The sequence below is a fragment of the Polypterus senegalus genome, chromosome 1 (assembly GCF_016835505.1).
Source record: "Polypterus senegalus isolate Bchr_013 chromosome 1, ASM1683550v1, whole genome shotgun sequence".
NCBI lineage: Eukaryota > Metazoa > Chordata > Cladistia > Polypteriformes > Polypteridae > Polypterus > Polypterus senegalus.
In genome coordinates, this window is record NC_053154.1 from 312,579,328 (window position 1) to 312,599,165 (window position 19,838).

At 40.1% G+C, this 19,838-nt stretch overlaps 1 protein-coding gene across 3 annotated transcripts; it reads right to left on the bottom strand.

Annotated features, from left to right (window-relative positions):
* Positions 1–258: 258 nt before the first annotated feature.
* LOC120515247 lies at positions 259–16,807 on the bottom strand. Of its 3 annotated transcripts, XM_039736089.1 has the most exons (4): positions 16,721–16,807; positions 8,772–8,948; positions 5,461–5,567; positions 259–5,336 (listed from the first exon to the last, which is right to left on the bottom strand). In XM_039736089.1, exons 3-4 carry the CDS (start codon positions 5,528–5,530, stop codon positions 1,906–1,908), a joined length of 3,501 nt encoding a protein of 1,166 aa, XP_039592023.1. In that variant the 5' UTR covers positions 5,531–5,567; positions 8,772–8,948; positions 16,721–16,807; the 3' UTR covers positions 259–1,905. The 3 variants fall into 3 exon arrangements, with proteins under 3 accessions (XP_039592023.1, XP_039592014.1, XP_039592004.1); XM_039736080.1 differs by lacking the exon at positions 8,772–8,948 and having other exon boundaries at positions 16,721–16,791; XM_039736070.1 differs by lacking the exons at positions 8,772–8,948; positions 16,721–16,807 and having other exon boundaries at positions 5,461–6,844.
* Positions 16,808–19,838: the final 3,031 nt, after the last annotated feature.

The following is a 19,838-nucleotide window of genomic DNA, read 5'->3' on the forward strand; positions in this document are numbered from 1 at the left end:
GATATTGTATATGGTGTACGACAAGGAATCTATACTGGATCAGTTGCTTTTCTCAGTCTCCATGCTTCCGTTAGGTCAGATTATCTCAAAGCAGAAGGTGAGCTACCACAGCTATGCAGACGACACACAGTTTGCTTTATCGATAGCACCAGATGATCCTGGTACTCCATACTCTCTGATCCAGTGTCTTAGCAGTATTTCTGATTGGATGAGTAGTAACTTTTTTACACTAAATAAGGAAAAAAACAGAAATCTTAGTGATTGGAAAACATGGCTATAGTGAGGATAATGGAAATAAACTTTATTTATTTGTTTTAAAATTAAGTTGGAAGTAAAGACTTTAGGGGTTAACATGACCTAAGCTTTAAGTCACACATTAACCAGATTACCACGATGCATTCTTTCACATGGTGGACTGCTTATAATTCCAAGAGTTAAGCTTACAAGAGGTTTTGAGGTGGCCTTCTGCTGTGATTCAACTAAAATCTGGAATACTTTACCTATAGAAATTCCCCAGCCAATTCTGTGAAACATTTTAAAAAATAGTGCTAAAAACTTCCAATTTTAAAATGGCTTTTTTAGCTACATATTAGTTGTATTCCTAATAGACTATATGGGCACAGAATTATCATATTCCTCAGGTATCCACAATCTCCACTAATCTCCAATTTTCTCTATTGTTTTTTCTGGTTCTTCTGTGGTGACAACCAGTGCCACCACCACCACCACCACCTGATTAAGGCACCATGCAGCTCCCTGAGAAGATAAAATGAAGGCAGGTGTCTCACCTGTCCTTGATACCAACTCCAACTAATCTCATCTTGTGAAGCATGAAGACTACATGGTCCTTTGTCCGAGTTGTGGTGTGATGCTGCCTTTCTCAGCTTGTTATTAGGTCCTTTCTGGCAGAAGAGTGTAGGCACTGAAGCTCCTTCTTAAAGTTATGACTGCTTATCAGTCTTCTCAGACTGAGTTCAGTCTCTTACCCAGAATTTGGCTTTGCAGAGTTGATCTTGGAGCTCATTCAACTCATCCAAGCTCCAAGGCTTTATGGATAATAGCTAAACCGTTACAGCTCCCCTAAAAATGGCAGCTCATCAGCTTTCAGGTCTCCAATAAAGAGTGTATTTTGAGTCTTTAGCTCCCCCCAAAAGAGACAGATGAGATTCATGTAGCTAGCTTTGAAGGAAACTGAAACCTCTGGTGGTTGGATCAAGGTCCCTTCCTGTTACACATCTCCAGTCTCTCCTTATAGGCGTTTTATTTTGTCCATCATATCAAGTCACAGTTCAGCTTAAAATGAATGTCATTTTGGGTACCTTTTTGTGTGAAGGAGTTTCTACGAGGTGCCCGCTCAGCGCTGATTTACACCATTTTCTTGTCAGACATAGAACAGAGCTGACCAAAGTGTTGGTACGAGCTGCCGTTCAGCCATTCACTTAGGAATGCAGGTTGGGAAGTAGAACTGAATTTCTAAATTAAATCTGCTACCCAAACAGGCCTTTGTGCCACTAAATGCCTAGGCGAAAGGGCAATGCCCACTTTGTCCTTCAGTTTCATCCTGCTAGACTGCCTTTTTATGGTGACAACTTTCATTTTTGCTAATTTAATTTGTGATCTACTGTCTCTACTAACATTTCCTCCTTTTGTGGTTAGATGAGTTACTGTATTTTTATAGAAATCAAAAGTTACGGTAAAATAAAAATAGTCAAAGTTACACTCCAGAGCTGTGCTTTTCTTCCAAAAATGCTTTTAACAAAGTAATTAGAATAAAAAGAAAGATAAATACAACACACTTTAACATTCTTGATTGCTTCATAATGAAATCATATTCTCTAACAGATGTTGTCAGTTGTGCAGATACAAAGGTCACAAATACACTCATTCACTATTCAGCTTAATTTTTCAAAAGCTCTGCTTTGTAACTTTGATATTCTGTGGGCACGTCGTCTCTGACGATTTTCTCTTTTGACTTTTCTTTTCGACATTTGCTTTACCTTCTACTCCCTGACATGTTGTGCTAAACCAATCAGAATTGTTTCCGGAGTCTTTCTTCCTTTCATCTTGATCATCACACTTCTTCTGGTTACTTGGTGAGAGTTTATCACTGAGATGAGCTATTATTTCTGCCTTTTCCTTCACTTCCTCTAGTGACTTCACTCGCTCCATCCATCCTGGCTTTGACTCTCGTTTTTCAGTCTGAATGAGTAGCTCAATGTACTCTGGAGAAGAGAGTGGGTTTGGTCTGAGGGCGATTTCATTAATTCGTTTTATACAATCTTGACTTTCCTTAATACACTTGTTAATGAAGTTTATCAAGGTCTCCTGTTCATGCCAAAGCTGCTCAAACCGTTGCTCAGTTGTTATGAATTCCCCTTGTGCTTCTTCATGTTTCTTCTTAAGTTCATCATAAGTCTTTTTGACTTTTTTAGTTTCATAGATGAATCTGTGCTGTTGGTTGGAGTGAATATTCCACTCACACTTACCGGGACAAATAGTGCAGACTCCGTCCTTCATAACAGAACATCTAATCTTATCCTCATCATTTGATAAAGAACACGGATAATGACAGGTGAAGTTGCATTTCTGGCAGTTAGTGATGAACTCGCTGGTGCCTGCAATGCTCTCTATTTTTATCTCAGTTACATCCACTTCATGCTCATAATCCTTGTTTCTGTCTATATCAGTAATGTGCTTATTTAAAATGTCACGGGTTTGTCTAATTTCTTCACGTTTACTCAGTACAGTACTAATTTGAGGATGCAGTTGTTCCACTACCGTCTCCAAGCGCTTACGCTCTTTAAGCAGCTCTTTAGTTAGTGCTAAACTGTTAGCATCCATCTTCTCTAAAGCTTTAAAAAAACCCTCCATGCTCTTTGCACCCATGTCCCAAAACATTTTGTCAAACATCAGGCCATCATTGCTATTAGTCTCATCATCATTAGCAAAAAGGGCCGAATTATTAAATTTGAAAAATAAAGGGCTCCCTTCCTCATCTTTGGGGAACGGTATGTTAGATTCCGTGATGGCATCGAGAACTGGTGGACGCTGTGCATCTGCAAATGTGATCAGGACCAGAATGTTGTTGATTATGTCTTTACCAAAAATGGACAAAATTGAGTCAAATATGTACTTCTGTGTGTGTGTCAGTCGAGCTTGGGAGGCCTGAACTACAAAGCACACTGCGTTAATGTGCTGGACCCCCTGTGGAGATGAAAAGCATTCTTGTATCTGCTCAGTGATTTGTTTGTCCCAATCAATTCCTCTGGTGTCTCCAAAACCTGGTGTGTCGACTATAGTGAAGGAGTATGGGACCTTGAAATAATCCTGGTAGTTCATTTCATAGGCAGTGACAAAAGATGTTTGGCTTTCAGCTTGACTTCTAGATGTTTCTTCATGGATGAACTTGAACCTAAAGTCATCCTCCCACTGGACACCTAAGATATAGTTGACCATACCATTGATCAGAGTGGATTTGCCAGAACCTGTTGCTCCAAGGAAGATAATTGTTTTTGAAGGTTTTATGGATGTTCTGTTTCCAAAGGAGCATGTTTCTATCTTCTTCACAGTATTTATGAACTGTGATTTAAAATGCAAAAGATAAAGACTTAATTTTCCATCTTTTATCTCCTTACAGTTTCCTTTTATAGCATGTATTCCCAAAGGGTTTTTAACGGGCAGTGTCCTCACTTCAATCGTATCACTGGCCTGACTCACACCAACTTGACAAACGGCTCTGTGTCTGAGTTGATATGTTGATGCTGGACATAACTTTCTGATGGTAAATTTTACACTTTTATCAGTCGTGTTCACAGTCTTCCACTCTTCATCTTCTAGTCGCTTATACTCCACTCTGTACCCTTCTAAGTCACTCTTTTGTGGTCTTAACTTTAGGGTTACACTGTCTTCTGTTTGGGAGTCAACCTCAAGAGTCTCAGGTTTTGATGGAAGCTGAAAGTTGTGGTTGATGAGACGTCCACGTTTATACAAATAGATTGTTGCCCCAAGATATTCAACATCAGGGATGGAGTGGACAAAAAATCTCGTTGTCTTGCTACTTTGGTTAATTTCAGCAAACTCAATGAAACTCTGAGAATGCTGTCTGAAATTCTGGATGATTAACTCTTCACTTGGCTCTGACAGATGATATGAGGACTTCCTTGAAGGAGCTTGAAGATAGCGTTCCATTTCTGACATGTATGACTGACACACATGGAATGAAGTGAAAGTCAAGCAGACAATATTTTTAATACTAGTATTGTAAATTAATGTATCCAGGTCATTTATAACAATATCAAATTTCATTTCTTTAATTTGATTAAAGAAACTTCTGAGCATAGTGATTTCCTTTTGTCTTTTATCCAGCAGTGTTGTTATGACACACTTCTTAAATGGCGACTTTTCCTTCTTCTTCAGAATGTTGCCCAGCTCTTCTTCACTGGCATTACCCCCCCTGAAATTTAGCAAGATACTTGCCAGTTCTTTTTGGAAGGTATATTTATATTGATTAAGCATTGATTTACATTCATTTGCATTTTTCCTAATTATAGGAAAGTTATTGACAACACTGTCCTTCATGATGTCATTACACCTCATGATGTGCTCGTCTAATTCCTCCAGGATCTCCTGAGATTTGGACACAAGTGCCAAACTGATCTCTTGTACCAGCTGAGCAGCCTGTGAGTCAAGATGTTTCAGTGGGTGCAACCAGACCTGGACGGGCACAGCTAGCTTCTCATCTTCGTCAATATGCTTTGGCAATTTGTTGTAAATCTGCATGGCGTCCTGAAAGCTTGTAAGATTGTGATCAAAGAGAAAATCACTATAGAATGTGAAGTTAAGATGGTCAGCGATTTCCTTGTCAGCATCTGTCATTTTTAGGTCTCTTTTTCCATCTATAGAAAAAAAATTTTTTATTAATGCTTCTAACTTTCCTTTCTCTTTAGAGTCCCATTGATCAAAAACAAAAAATGTCTGAGCGCCATACAACACGCCTGTGACAACATGGGTGGCTGATTTCTGCTCAAACACTTCTGGATAGATGATGTTCTGCCTCCCTAAGTGGCTCATGCTGAGCTGCTCCATTCTGGTGGTCGTCCTGTAGTGCAGGGTGACTCTGGACTGTCGTTTGGATGATTTGGTGTCATTGAGGTACTTGGCAGCTCCATCAACCTCAATCAAGCCACACAAGAAGCTCGCTTTAAGGGAGGTTGACATATTTAAGATGGAAGTTTTCTCATCCAAGGAGTCCAAAGTGATGATGTCGACCTGCGTGTTCTTCTGGGGTTTAATTTTGAGCTCTTTCTTGAGGTTTTCCAAGTCCCATAGAGTGACATCTGGTGATTAAAACAAAATTAAACAAACAAAATAATTGTAATTTGGTCAAACGTGGATCCCAAAATATCACTGCAGGTGGTCTGTTTGAGAGAACAAACATAAAAAAATTGAATTTGCTCTTACCTGGAATGAGCGAATCAGTGCGACAGTCATAGAGCATCCCCACCTGGAAAGGTCGGCCCAGGGCGGCCATCTCCAAAGGTGAGCCATCTTGAGATGACAATCCTTTCCTGTGAAAGTAAGCACATAAATAACTTAAATTCAACAGTTTATTACAAATATGTGTTCTCTCCATTTTTTCATCTTTTTTAGTCAAATACAGGACTGCAGAAAGGAAGAAAAGAACATCTTAGCAGGACCAGCTGAAATGCAGGAATCAGTGCTAGTGGGAGTGCCAGTCCATCACAGAGTGCCACCTAATTCACTCATTCTTGTCAGACTGGAGTTACCAATGAAGTGGTATAATAGGTGTTCCGGGACACTATACAGAGTGGGCATTTTCTCCTCAAATTCCTGTCATTTTTTTCTTTAGGGACTCTGATCTTCATCTTCATCCTGCCTTTGCTTACTGTTGCCACAAAAGATCCTGGCTTTCATAACCCTAACATTATATGAAGCAGATTCAATAAATGGATGGAATACTAGTTCTTGAGAAACATAAATCTATAAAAAGCTTCCAATTTTTAGCAGGGAGTGCAAACATTTTGTTTAATTCCAACATATGGATGATTAGGACTTCTGCCAATCTGATCAGGAGACCCCACTATACATACTGTGCCTGTAAAAAGTCTTCACTCCTTGGAGGTTTCACATTTTTTATTTATATAACATTAAATCCCAGTCTAAGTGGATATTTTTTTGACAGGAAAAAGAGAATCTTCAGTGCCATAGTGAAATCAGATCTCGTCAAAGTGGTCTAAATTAATTTTAACCGTAAAACACTAAATACGACTGCAAATAAATTAAGACATGAATAAAATGTGCTTCAGTTACAAATTTTAGGCATTCTTTAAATATTTGAGGGCGCTGGATCCAAATCACAATTGCTCTGTCACATCCAATTTCAGAGAAATGAAAAAAAAAAAAAAAAAATATTTTAAAGAAAGTTTTGCGGGCGATGTTACCGGGGAAGCTGACCTCCCTGCACGGCGATGTCGGGTGATCTTCACGTTCGCCTGCTCTCGCTCCGTGAGATTTCTTTTTGTAGGGCTCTCTCAATACCTCATAAAGGTATACACACACCGACCTCAAAACCTTGAAGCCCTCAAGGCCGCTACTCACTATGAAATCACCGCTATTCCCCTTGAAATAGCAGAACGAGTCATGCTAGTGTTCAGAAATCGTCTCGATGAGTGAAACACCAATGATGGCCAGCACCTTGAATTCATCATTTTTAAAACACAGTGAAAGAAATCTATTTTGTAAACCCTTTATTGTGTCATAATGAAATTTATTTTATCTTTTAGTGTTTTTGTGGAATAAACATTTGAAATGTGGTACAGTGGAAACTCGGTTGATGACCATAATTCGTTCCAAAACTCATAAACTGATTTGGTCGTTAACCGAAGTAATTTCCCCCATAGGATTATGTGTAAATACAATTAATCCATTCCAGACCGTACAAACTGTATGTAAATATATTTTTTTAAAGATTTTTAAGCACAAATATAGTTAACTATACCATAGAATGCACAGCGTAATAGTAAACTAAATGTAAAAACATTGAATAACACTGAGAAAACCTTGAACAACAGGGAAAACTAACACTGCAAGAGTTTGCGCTATAGCCTTATGACCCGCTCGCTAAAAACACTTTTGTTTAATGAGTTTTAAACACAGGGACAAAAATGAACATTTGAAAAATCCGTAATTTAACAAACCACCAAGAAAGTAACATTGCAACAATGCATGCTATGAACCGAACGCTGTAAACAGAAGTGAAGTGGAAGTTAAAATCCAATAGAGTAAAGTCTTCATTAAATACAACGAAAGTTAAAACAATGCTCGGATCTGTCTCTTTAAAAACAAGCCTGGTGCATTCTTTAACTGCCTTCTTGGCCTTATGTGTCCAGCTGTCTCTCTCTCGCTCGCGCGTGTGTGTCTCTCTAGCGCGTATGTCTCTCTAGCGTGTGTGTCTTCCTCGCGCTCGTCTGTGTGTCTCTCTCTCTCTCTCTCTCTCTCTCTGGTCTGTCTTATTCGTATACCGAGTGTGTGGTTGTGAACAGACTTTTTGGTCGTAAACTGATTTGTACGTTTTCCGAGACGTTTGTGAACTGAGGTTCCACTGTATTTGTTTTTGGCTCATCCTGTATATTCAGACTTGAAAAAATTATACATTACATTTCAAATTGTTTTAAATATAATTATTACTTTCGAAATGTAGTCATTTGGAAATGTTTTGTCCTCTTCTAATACTCTGATGGTGTTTCATGGTGGAATGTGCTTCTTCCTCTTCATCGTTTCCCCCTTCTATGTGGAGTTAATGGGCCTGATCAGCCAGTCCTGCAGAGCTCGCTCCTGCACCTCCTCCCCTTAAGACCCTTTCCCTTCAGATCTTCTTCTGTTATCAATCAACCTCCACTTTGGCGTCCCTCACTTCCTCTTCCCCTGTACTTCCATTCCCATCACTCTTTTACACATACATTCATTCCATGTCCACACCACTACAACCTCTTTTCCTGTGCTTTCTTAGACATCTCTCCCACTTTTTTTGAACCTCTGATTGTCTCATTTCTTATTGTGTCATTGTTTTTTAACTATACACATCAATCTAAACATTCTCATTTCTGCCATGTCTAACTTCTTATCTCTGCTTCTAATTCTTCACCTTGGGCAGTCACTGATCTCAGATATTTAAATGTATTCTCTCTTTTCAATGACTCTCCCAGCAGGCTGACTTCTGAATCCTGGTCATCATTAAACCACGGATAGTATGTCTTCTTCCGAGTTATCTTCAACTCTCTGTCTTAAACAGCCCTTTTCCAATCTTCCAATTTTCTCTCCTCTTTCTCTTTTCTGGTGCTACACAACACAATTTCAATGGCAAAAAGTATGCAATACTTCTGAACCTATGCTGACTGTTCAGTAAAACTCTTTCTCTTGCCATGTGCTGCTCCTTATCCTTAATAATTCCTTCCATTAATTTGTTGTTTAGCTTACTCACTATTTTGTCTTGGTAGAGTTCTATATTACTCTACTTTACCCTTTTGTATTCTTTATTGTGAGGCCTTTGTTGAATGCTTCAAATCCCATAGACCTGCCATTGTTTATAAGTTTTTATACTTTAGAACTTCTCCCCATCTTAACCTGAGCTAATTATATAGAGTAGAAGACAAAAAGGAGTTAAGTTACAACTTTAAATAATGTATTATTGATAATACTAATAAAATAATAACAATAAGAAATGTACAAGTGAATATTGGCAACCATACAACCTGATAAATGCTGATGCGTAGTTTCAGGTGGCACACAAACTTGTTAGTTACTTCTGATGTCTCTAGCTATCTTTTCTAGCTTTCTTCAGGATGGGCCGAATGCCTGTTTCAATATGGCTGCTAGGCTGTGCTTCTTCAGAGTGGTCTTCTTTACAGTTCATGGTGTGTGAGATGCTCCTTCATCATGATGGTGTGAAAGAGAGATAGGGAGGGATAAAGCAACCGAATTTATACATTCTTTGTCCAGATCCTTATACTTTTAAGACATTGTGCTACAGAATGGCCTCTGATTCAAACCAATCCCAAACAGCCACACTTCAGACCAATGGTGCCACATAATACCATTCACACCTGCTCCAAAAACCATTTCTTGTGCTGATACTTGCCAGCTAGGCAGTTTGGCTTTCCTGTGCGGGTTGATTGAAAAACCCTGCGCCACCACCACCTACTCAAAGCTTCATGATGCTCCAACAATGATGGACGGATTAAAAGGCAGAAGTCTACGTGACCATCATCTTCATTAAGCCCTTCCGTGAGAACCCTAAATCCAAAGAGGACTGTTTCATTTATGTTAGGTAGAATGCCCAGAGGGGACTGGGCGGTCTCATGGTCTGGAATCCCTACAGATTTTATTTTTTCTCCAGCTGTCTGGAGTTTTTTTTGTTTTTTCTGTCCACCCTGGCCATTGAACCTTACTCTTATTCGGTGTTAATTAATGTTGATTTATTTTGTTTTATAATTGTGTCTTTCATTTTTCTATTCTTTAATATGTAAAGCACTTTGAGCTACTGTTTGTATGAAAATGTGCTATAGAAATAAATGTTGTTGTTGTTGATTGAGAGACTCCTGCTGAGAATCTCTTGCCAAACTGGTTTTACGCACTTCCCCTGTCCCTTTCATAAAATTCACTATCCTGACTCCTAACTCCTTAGTGTTAGTTAAACATCAAACCTTTGCTGTTCTTATTAATGATATAAAACTAATATTACATTTCCTTGTCTAAGTTAGAAATAATGACAGGATAATATTTACCATTTTGAAGACTTTCAGAATTTCCTCAGTGCACACTAACTTCCTAAAATATACGTCAATGGTTTATGTCTGTACTCGCTAATCTTCCTAAGAAGTTGAAGGTAAATATTTTATGGCCCTGGCGATTTTCTTGATTTTAGCCTATTTAATCTGAGCAGCACTTCTCTTTGTACAATTTCCAAATTCCTCATTAACACCTTAGTAGTCCCTGTTACCACTGGAAGGTTTTCCACTTCCTCACAAGTGAAGAATTGAGAAAAATGTAAGTTTAAAGTATTTAAATTATTACTGCTATTTCAATGTCTGTATTTTTTTAATTCTCCTTTACTATTCCTGATAGTAGTGTAAAATGGCACCAGTTTGATCAAAAAATTGACTGGTGTAAACCTGATTATGCTGTGTGTGGTTTTATAGGCATTGGGGCATATCAGCTGTTGTCCGAAGTCTGAGAGGACTGTCCATCTTAGTCATGGGCCGAAAAGGGGAAGGCAACTATGGAAGCCGAGGTCGACCTTGGGCATGTAGGGAAACAAGGTAAGTCAGCTTTGGGGCAGAGCAGGGCATCCTAGTCCTACTGTAGGTGAGTACAGCACCTGCTTACACAGACAGTACAGAAAGTATGAGTGACAGATAGAGAGAGATGATGTACAAGAAGACTTTAAAGAGAATCTACTACACTCCCAATGAGACTGGCAGTTTTGACAGCATTAACAGCCTTGAGAAATGTATCAGGTTGTGGAGAAAATATCAAGCGAAAAAACCAGAACAATTGTTTCAACAGTCGATGAGCAGTGGCAAGCAGATTTGGTAGAGATATCCTATTACTCAAAATTCAATGATAGATATAAATGTATCCTCACGTGTATCATTGTGTTCTCAAAATATGCCTGGGCTGTGCCATTAAGGGCCAACACAGGGAAAGAGGTTTCTCGGGATTTTAATTTGATTTTTAGACAGAGTAGAGATCCTAAGAAGCTATAGACTGACCGATGCAGAGAATTTCATAACACATTGGTGCAAAAACTACAAAACAGAACAATATTTTACATTTTGTCACAAACAGTGAAGAAAAAGCAAATATAGTAGAACAATTCAATAGGACAGCGTTTCTCAACCTTTAAGTATTTGCGACCCGAGTTTTCATAATAGTTTCCCCCCTAAAGTTTTTTTGAAAGGAGCACACTAATACCAATTTGTTCTTTTTTTAATTAATGATATACCATAGATGCATATTTTATTACACCTACTTAACTTTTATCGACATTTATCTGACTATAAATGTATTTTTCTAGTATTAGAATGTAGCTTAAGTTAATTTGTTTTGGCTTCAATAGATGTATTTTTCATATTTTTGATTATTGTTTTCTTTTTTTCACATATTCACGCCCCCCCTTTTTGTTACTTCGTGCCCCTCTAGGGGGGTTCGCCCCACAGGTTGAGAACCACTGCAATAGGACGTTAAATTCCAAAAGGTGAAAATATTTTATATATGCAAATACTTTTTGGTATATAGACATCCTGTCTCCTAGGTGAGTACAGAGCGTGCATTCACAGACAGTACAGGGAGCAAGAGTGACAGACCCAGAGAGAGGATGTACTGTATAAGAAGTCTTTAATGAGAATCTTCTAATAATAAAATGATTCCAAAAGGTACCATAAAAACAACATCTTTATTGAAAGATTCAAGTCCAAACACCTGCATCCTTTCCCCACATGGGAAAGTCCACCCATACCCACCTACCCAAACCCTTTATTGATACATTCAAGGACACATCGTTGCATCCCTTTACCTCACCCACCTACCTAGTGCATTCCAGTTATAAAATGATTCATAAAGGAGAAAAAAAGATGCCAAGGTGCCTTAAAACAACAACTTTATTGAAATAAATTCGAAACACAGCAATTATGACACAGTCTTAATTTTCAAAGTTGCACCGTGTGTGTTATGCATTATGAAATTTTTAAAATCATGAATAAAGGAGGAGAAAGTGCAGAAAAATATCCACACAATCTTATTTGTATATACATAGGAAAGACATTTAAAAGCAAACCAAGAATTGATTAAAACTATGAGAACAAAAAAGAAAATACAACTGCAAAATGTACTCTCCTTAGTCTCCTGCTCTTACTGGCTCCTTCACCTCGTCGCTGTCTCTCTGCCTTTTCTGTTCTCTGTCCCCTGAGTCTCGGTCTGACGCTGCTAAGGTGTGCAACAGCAGCTCTCCATGGAGACACTCTCCTATCTCCTATCTCCTTTCTTTATGCCCAAAGAAGCAAAACGTGGATTCTGCAACAATAAAACATATTTCTGCAGAAAAGACGCCTGTCTTCATTGTAGAAGATGATCATCCAGTAGACGAATGTCAACCCAAATGGTTTGCATAATTTAGTAAAATACAAATATATAAAGCATGTGACACCAAAATCACTTTATTTGAGTTATTACAGGCTACCTGCTGGGGTCGCACCTTGTTTGCATTTTTTTTTTGTTCTCACAAGACTTTAACGTCCTATTCGTTCTACTATACTTACTTTTACTTCACTGTTTGTGACAAAATGTAAAATATTGTTCTGTTTTCGAAGTTTTTGCACCAATGTGTTATGAATTTATTTGCCTTGGTTTGCCTGTAGTTTCTTAAGAACTCGACTCAAACTAAAATCTTTCCTGTTTTGGCCTTTAATGGCGCAGCCCAAACATATTTTTAGGGCACATTTATATATATGGTGGCGCAGTGGTAGCTGCTGCCTCGCAGCTTCCTGGGTCCTCCCTGCGTGGAGTTTGCATGTTCTCCCCGTGTCTGCGTGGGTTTCCTCCCACAGTCCAAAGACATGCAGGTTAGGTGGATTGGCGATTCTAAATGGGCCCTAGTGTGTGCTTGGTGTGTTTGTGTGTGTCCTGCGGTGGGTTGGCACCCTGCCCAGGATTGGTTCCTGCCTTGTGCCCTGTGTTGGCTGGGATTGGCTCCAGCAGAACCCTGTGTTTGGATTCAGCAGGTTGGGAAATGGATGGATGGATTTATATATGTTACAATAAATTTATATCAATCATTGAATTTTGAGGACTAAGACATCTCCACCAAATCTGCTTGCCACTGGTCATCGACCATTGAAACAATTATTCTGTTTCTCTTGAACCTCGGCCATGCTGTTTTGTACACTCAGTAGGTACACATTTTTTCACTTGATATTTTCTTCATGACCTGATACATTTCTCAAGAGGTTGTTAATGCTGCCAAAACTGCCAGTTTCCTTGGGAGTGTAGTAGATTCTCTTTAAAGTCTTCTTCAACATCCTCTCTCTTGTTCTGCCACTCATACTCTCTGTACTTTCTGTGCATACTCTCACCTGTACTTTCTGTGCAGGCTGGCGCTGTACTCACCTAGGACTAGGATGCCCTGCTCTGCTCCATAGCTGACTTACTTTGTTTCCTTACAGGCCCAAAGTCGTCCTCGGCTTCCAAAGCTGCCCGCCCCTTTTCAGACCATGACTAAGATGGCCACTCCTCTCAGACTACAGCCAAGATGGCTGACTACTTCCATTCAGATGACTGCCAAAATGCCTGATGCATATCAAACCACACACAGCAGGTACAGACTAGAGGGTGCAACTTCAACTAACTAGGCTACATCTTGGGGGTAGCAGAAATCCAAGGGTGTGTGACGTACACCTGTCAAGTTTTTGATCAATATTGGTGCCATTTTATACAACTCCTGATGTACTTCACCTCCTCCTTAGCTGTTCTTTAAGTGCTAAAATACTAAAAGTATCTCCTTGGGTTGTATTTTGCCTCATCTGCTATATTCCTCTCTGTCTTTTAGCTTCTCTAACGTCTTTGTTAATGGTTGCCCTCATTTTCTTATACAACCTACAATTCACATTGGAGTTACTACTCTTAAATGCCTTATTCATTTATTTTTTTTCCTTTGCAGTTTCTTTTTACACCTCTTTATTAACCCATTGTGAAGGTTTTAAAATTTCGCATTCATCCCAAATTTCGGTATGTACCTGTGTTGCATTACATGTAAAACATTTCTTAACCCTGTGCCACTGCTCCTCGACTGTCTCCACATTTAACAGCTTATCCCATTCCATACTTCTTAGACTTTTACTGCATCTGCTCAAAATTTGCCCTACCACAGTTAAACTTAACAATTTTAGTCTTTGCATCCACACTCTTCCAAAACACTGAAAATTGCTTTTTGTTATTATCCCTAGTGATTCAATCACCTCTACACCCTCAATTCTGTCCTGATGATTACCTAATACTAAATCCAGACAGGTGTCCCCCTGCGTTTGTGCTTTAATGTATTGTGTTAAAAACAGTCCCTGATTATGTCTAAAATCTCCTGCTATTGTAGTCCACCATTTCAAAAGGTTATCTCGGTTAATATTCAGGTAGTTGATGTCCCCTATGACTATAATATCCCTGTTTAAACTTGCCTTTTTAATATTACTAATGAGATGTGCAATGAAGTTATTGTCTGAATTGGGTGGTCTATAACAAACTCCCAAAATAAGACCTCTTTCCCTAATACTTTCCAGGGGATGCCAGATGTCCTCACTAAGATGGAACTCATCATTCAATTTTAGATGTTAAGAGATCAATGTGCTAATAAACATTAATTTTACAATAGTATGTTACTGTGTGGGCGGCAGGGTGGCGCTGCTGACTCGCAGTTAGGAGACCCGGGTTCACTTCCTGGGTCCACCCTGCGTGGTGTTTGCATGTTCTCTCCGTGTCTGTGCGGGTTTCCTCCCACAGTCCAAAGACATGCAGGTTAGGTGCACTGGCAATCAGGAATTGTCCCTAGTGTGTGTGTGTGCGCCTTGCGGTGGGCTGGCGCCTTGCCCAGGGTTTATTTCCTGCCTTGCGCCCTGTGTTGGCTGGGATTGGCTCCCGTGACCCTGTAGTTAGGATATAGCGGGTTGGATAATGGATGGATGGATGTTATTGTGTTTTTCCCTTCTGGTTATAATGGAAGATGAACAGCAACCCTAAGAGTCCTTAAAAAAGTTTATTTTGTAGTTAAACAAACACTAAGACATTTAAAATGATTGAATTGTTTGACTAGAACAATTGATAAAGAACACTACGAGTGGGGTCTTAAGTATGATGAGTACAGAATTTTGAGACTGAGGACAAACGATTCACTAACTAATTTTAGGAACGTGTCTCAAATTGGAACAGTTATAGCAGCCATTGTTACATTTTCGTCTCCTGCACCTCTCTGTAAGTCTGTTATTTCTTCTCTCAACTGACGACATGAAGAATTGCCGTTGTGCTGAACTGGAATCATCTCCACATAAATCAAAGTCATCCCGATGATCTGGATCTGCATAATTAGATATGAACCACCCTGTATTTTGTCACTGAGGACAAGCATCACACCACACCAACTAATTTTAGGAATGTGTCTCAAATTGGCCAGGTATCTCCTGCACCTCTCTGTAAGTTGAAGGTCCTAATTGGCAGCCCAATTATGTGTTATGTCTTTTCTCAACTGTGAGTTTATCAAGGCCGTATTGCACAAACACAAGCAGCTCAGCCAATTGTCTTCTTTCAAGTTGATTCATTCTGCTGTGGTGCATAGTTTTCAATGGGCAAGACTCTCTCATTTAATTTATCTCTAATGTCTTTTGCCAGCTCCTTAATGTGTTAGCAAAGTCATATCATAAAAGAGGGTGAAGTTGGCAAGCAGACTTATCACCACACAATACTATCGACATTGCAAGAGCCACTGAACAAACAAGGTTCTTGAAAGCTGTGCCTCATTTGTTGTTTCTAAAGTCATTCAAGTTAAACAGGTTTTAAGATGCCACATTCAAGAAATTCTTACAAAATGGATAAAAAGTCAACTTCAGTTACAGTAGCAAGCAGATGAATTCACACAGCAGAAAATCACTTTGACATTTGTGCTTTTTGACTTACTTTTCTAATAAGTGTTTGCTCTTTACCTGAATTTTATCTTCATCTTCTTCTTCATCATGCCATTACAGTCAATGTATTAGATTTTTTCACTTTATGGTAATGTTTAATCTTTCAGTTGATTTATTTATTTTATTTTTTTTTTGTGGTTTGACATGAGACGCTTTTCCTTATTGATTATGGAGTACACGTAAAAAGTTTGTTTTGAGAAAAAGCAAGAATGTAAATTTAAATAAACCAAAGTCAGGCCATTATCTACAAGATGGAAAAATAAATCTGTTATTACAGTGCCTTGAGAAAGGATTCATCCTCCTGTTTTGTCACAATGTAATATTAAAACAGATTTTCGTATGGATTTTATGTAATGGACTTAACAATATAGTCCAAATTGATAAAGTGTAATGAAAATAAAACACCATCTACATGTAAACAAACAAAAAAAAAAGTAAAAGTGCGACACCCGCATCTGTTGAGGGCTGCTTGTCCATCACAGTACCGAAGAAAAATCAACAAGCTGGCCGCTGCCACGTGCAAAGTGCTGGGAACATTATAATTTGGCCACTGCCCTGACCCTAACCCTGCCTGTTTGCGGTGTCTGTGTGTAGTACAATGGTAGATCGAGCTACAATTAATAACCTTGCTGTTCCTGTTTCAAGTGAAATAAGACAGGTTTTGCTAAGTTACTGAGACTCAGCCTCGTCTTTGGGGAGCAAGACACCGACTCACAAGTCAACAGCATATAAAAAAGGACTGATTCAGGTTTACTTAAATAAAGGTGACACTTTTAACTTCAATAAGAAATTTAATTCTGCCTAGAATATATTTGCTTCAAAATAATATCCTTAACATAACAAACAGAGCATCATCAAATCATCAGTACTATTGTTGTATTTAATTCAGTCGTAATCTTTGTAACATAAACAGAAACCCTAAATAACATAACATAAAAAGAAAGTCCAGATGTTAAAGAAATCAAACACGTTTCTCTTACTTGCTCGGAGATCCCCCCATTGTTACTCCCAGCACTTCAAGGTGTTTCACGCTCTGCACGGCTGATGCACTTCCGGCTTTATTAAAGGTCTGCTGTCAGTCTGACAATAGGTGTAGCTTGTGCGTCTTGTTTAGACACGTGATTTCCAGGAAACTATTTGAATTTAAAAGAGCTATTTGCTCATAAGAAAAGAAAATCCTTCCTGATGTTTTGATATTTTTATTGCATGTGGCCTTTTTAAAATCCTAATAACACTGCACAGTATAAATTTACAGTATTTGCGTGGCCAGACCATAAGACAGTAAAATTAGATTGCAGGAGTCAGCCAAGGCACCATCCCATAAGTAATCCACTTCTAAACAAATCAAAAAACTGAAATACAAGGAGACAAAATTAAATTACCCCGACAGGAACATCTTTGGGGTGTGTGTGAGGGACATGGAATGCCATAAAGAACCTTCACCTAAACTGTGGCTAAATGGCCGTGAAGCAGATCTTTGAATCTCTCAGTCCCCAAGTGCTCTGTGTAATGTTACCTATGGTTTATTATTTATTGCTATCATTTATACTGTATGTAATATTTATTTTGCGCGACAAATTCCATTCCACTCAGGTCTGGTTCCGGAAAGATCTTCAACATGGTTATCCTGGAAAGGCTCAAAGGATCAGTCGATCAGAAGAGGAGGGATGAGCAGGCAGGGTTAAGGAAAGACCAAGCATATGTAGACCAAATTGCCTCTCTAGGTGTCACCATCTAACAGACCACTGGGTGGAGCTCATGAAGTCTGTTTCTGATTGTTTGCTCAGAGACATTCACACCAGTGTTCTGCCTGCCTGCTGGAGGTCATTTTGTAGGCTCTGGCAGTGCTCATCCTGTTCCTTGTTACCCAAAGGAGCAGATGCTGGTGGGTCCTGCTGATGGGTTAAGGACCTTCTACGAGGGGCCCTGTCCAGCTCTCTTAGAGTAACGGCCTGTCTCCTGGAATCTCCTCCATGCCCTTGAGACTGTGCTGGGAGACACAGCAAACCTTCTGCCAGCTCCACTGTATATTTGGTTTCCTGACTGCAAATTGACATAAATGATGGCACTGCTGTGTACGAAACCAAGTCCAAAACAGAATTGAGGGAGTAGGGAAAAGGTGGAGGCTTTAAATGGGGAAGACAGGAAGTGACGGCAAAGGGGTTGGGCTCATAAGGTCTTCAACCATAGGCTCGAGCCCAGACGTGACATGACAGGGGCCAGAGCCGTCAAGGTCTTCTTCCATAGGCTCGGACCCAGAAGTGACGTCAAGAGGGCCAGGTGGAATCTCCCGTGGAAGGTCTGCAGAAAAGGGAAAGAGTCAGTGCACACTACAACATCCTGGTCTAATTTGGAATTGCCCTTAATCAAGCCCTTTAGCTGCCTCTGATGCGCACGTGTGTGACAACCATCCCCCCCCCCAGTCCAGACTTGTCGGCGACCCTAACCGAGAGGCCGTGAACCTGAGAAAGAGCATCGCCGTTAGCGTGAAGAGAGCTGAGTGAAAACTTGTACGGCTGGAGGTCAAGAAACCACTGGGTGACCTGCGGATTCGACTCCTTTTGCAGGGCCATCCACTGTAAATGTGCATGGTCCGTGACAAGTGTGAATTCCCAGTCCAACAGGTAGTACCTCAGCTGCGTAATCGCCCATTTAATCGCCAAAACCTCTCTCTCCACCGCCGCATACCTGGTCTCCCATTCCAACAGTTTCCAGCTCAGGAACATGATGGGGTGTTCCACACCATCGATGCTTTGGCTTTTGTCTGGAGGATGAAAGGTAAAGAAAAGTTAGATGCTTTCGAAATAAGTGCAGACGTAAGGGCCTGCTTCAAGTCACTAAATGCAGCGCCTGTGTTTTCAGTCTATACCACAATGTTTGGGGCCCTCTTCTTTGTCAAAGCAGTCAAAGGGCGCCGCTCTCTCCGAGAACCAGGGCACAAACCTGCTAACCCAAGAAAGGCTTGGACCTTGATTCGAGGACAAGGCCATTTGAAAATGACATCTACTTTGGAGCACTGTGGCTTCACGGTACCCCGACCTAACAGGTAGCCTAAATACTTGGCTTCACTCAATCCAAAGAAACATTTCTTGGGATTAATTTGAAGCCTGGCCTCACCAAGTGTCCGCAATACCGCTTTTACCTGTTGTAGGTGTTCCATCCATGTGCTGGAATAGATGACCACGTCATCCAGGTAGGCAGCACTGTATGAGTTATGAGGACAGAGCACTTTGTCCACCAGACACTGGAAGGTTGCCGGAGCCCTGTGTAACCCAAATGGAAGGACACAATACTGCCAGTTTCCACTAGAGGTGCTAAACGCGGTCTTAACCTTTGCGGACTCTGCAGTACTCCTTTGTCATGTCCAGCGTGGTCAAATATTGAGTTTGTCCAAACCTCTCGAGGAGGTCGTCCACTCATGGCATTGGATAGGCATCAAATTGGAAAACTTGATTAAGTCGACGGAAGTCGTTGCAAAACCTCCAATTCCCATTAGGCTTAGTGACCAATACAATGGGACTGGACCTGGGACTATGACTTTTTGCCTCGGAAAGACAAAATGGATGTTCTCAGACTGTAACCCTGGGCTCTGTCACAATGTTGTGCTCAATCAGAGAGGTCCTTCTGGGGTTTTCACTCACTACCTCCAGAACGGACAGGATAACTGCTTCCAGCTCCCGTCGCTGTCTGGGACTTAAATCCACACCGAAGTTAAGGCTAGCCATGTGAGCAAAGAGTGAGCAGGGCTGACAGGAGGAGGAATCGGGATCGGTTTTTAGCAGATTCACATGATAAACCCGCTCCCTCGGCCAACGATTGGGTTGACTCACCAAACAGTCGATGAGTCCTTTCCTCTCCTTAACTTCGTAGGGACCTTGCCAATAGGCAAGTAACTTAGAGTGGGAGGTAGGTGACAATCCCAGCCTGAGGAATTAAGCATGTAAATGATATTAACATCAGTATTTTGTTAATATTCATAACACATCTATCCATTTTCTTGGCATTTTTAATCTAATGCAAGGTCGCTGAGGGGAAGAAGAGAGTATCTTGGCAGGACTGGGCACAATGCAGGAACCACCACAGACTACACCCAAATTT

Bases quoted from the DNA above. Each gene is read 5' to 3' on its own strand.
- LOC120515247 (XM_039736070.1), bottom strand. From the start codon at position 5,632: ATGGAGAGAACACATATTTGTAATAAACTGTTGAATTTAAGTTATTTA. The intron at 5,337-5,460 runs GTAAGAGCAAAT...TTTAATCACCAG, and splicing joins CACTGATTCGCTCATTCCAG to ATGTCACTCTATGGGACTTG.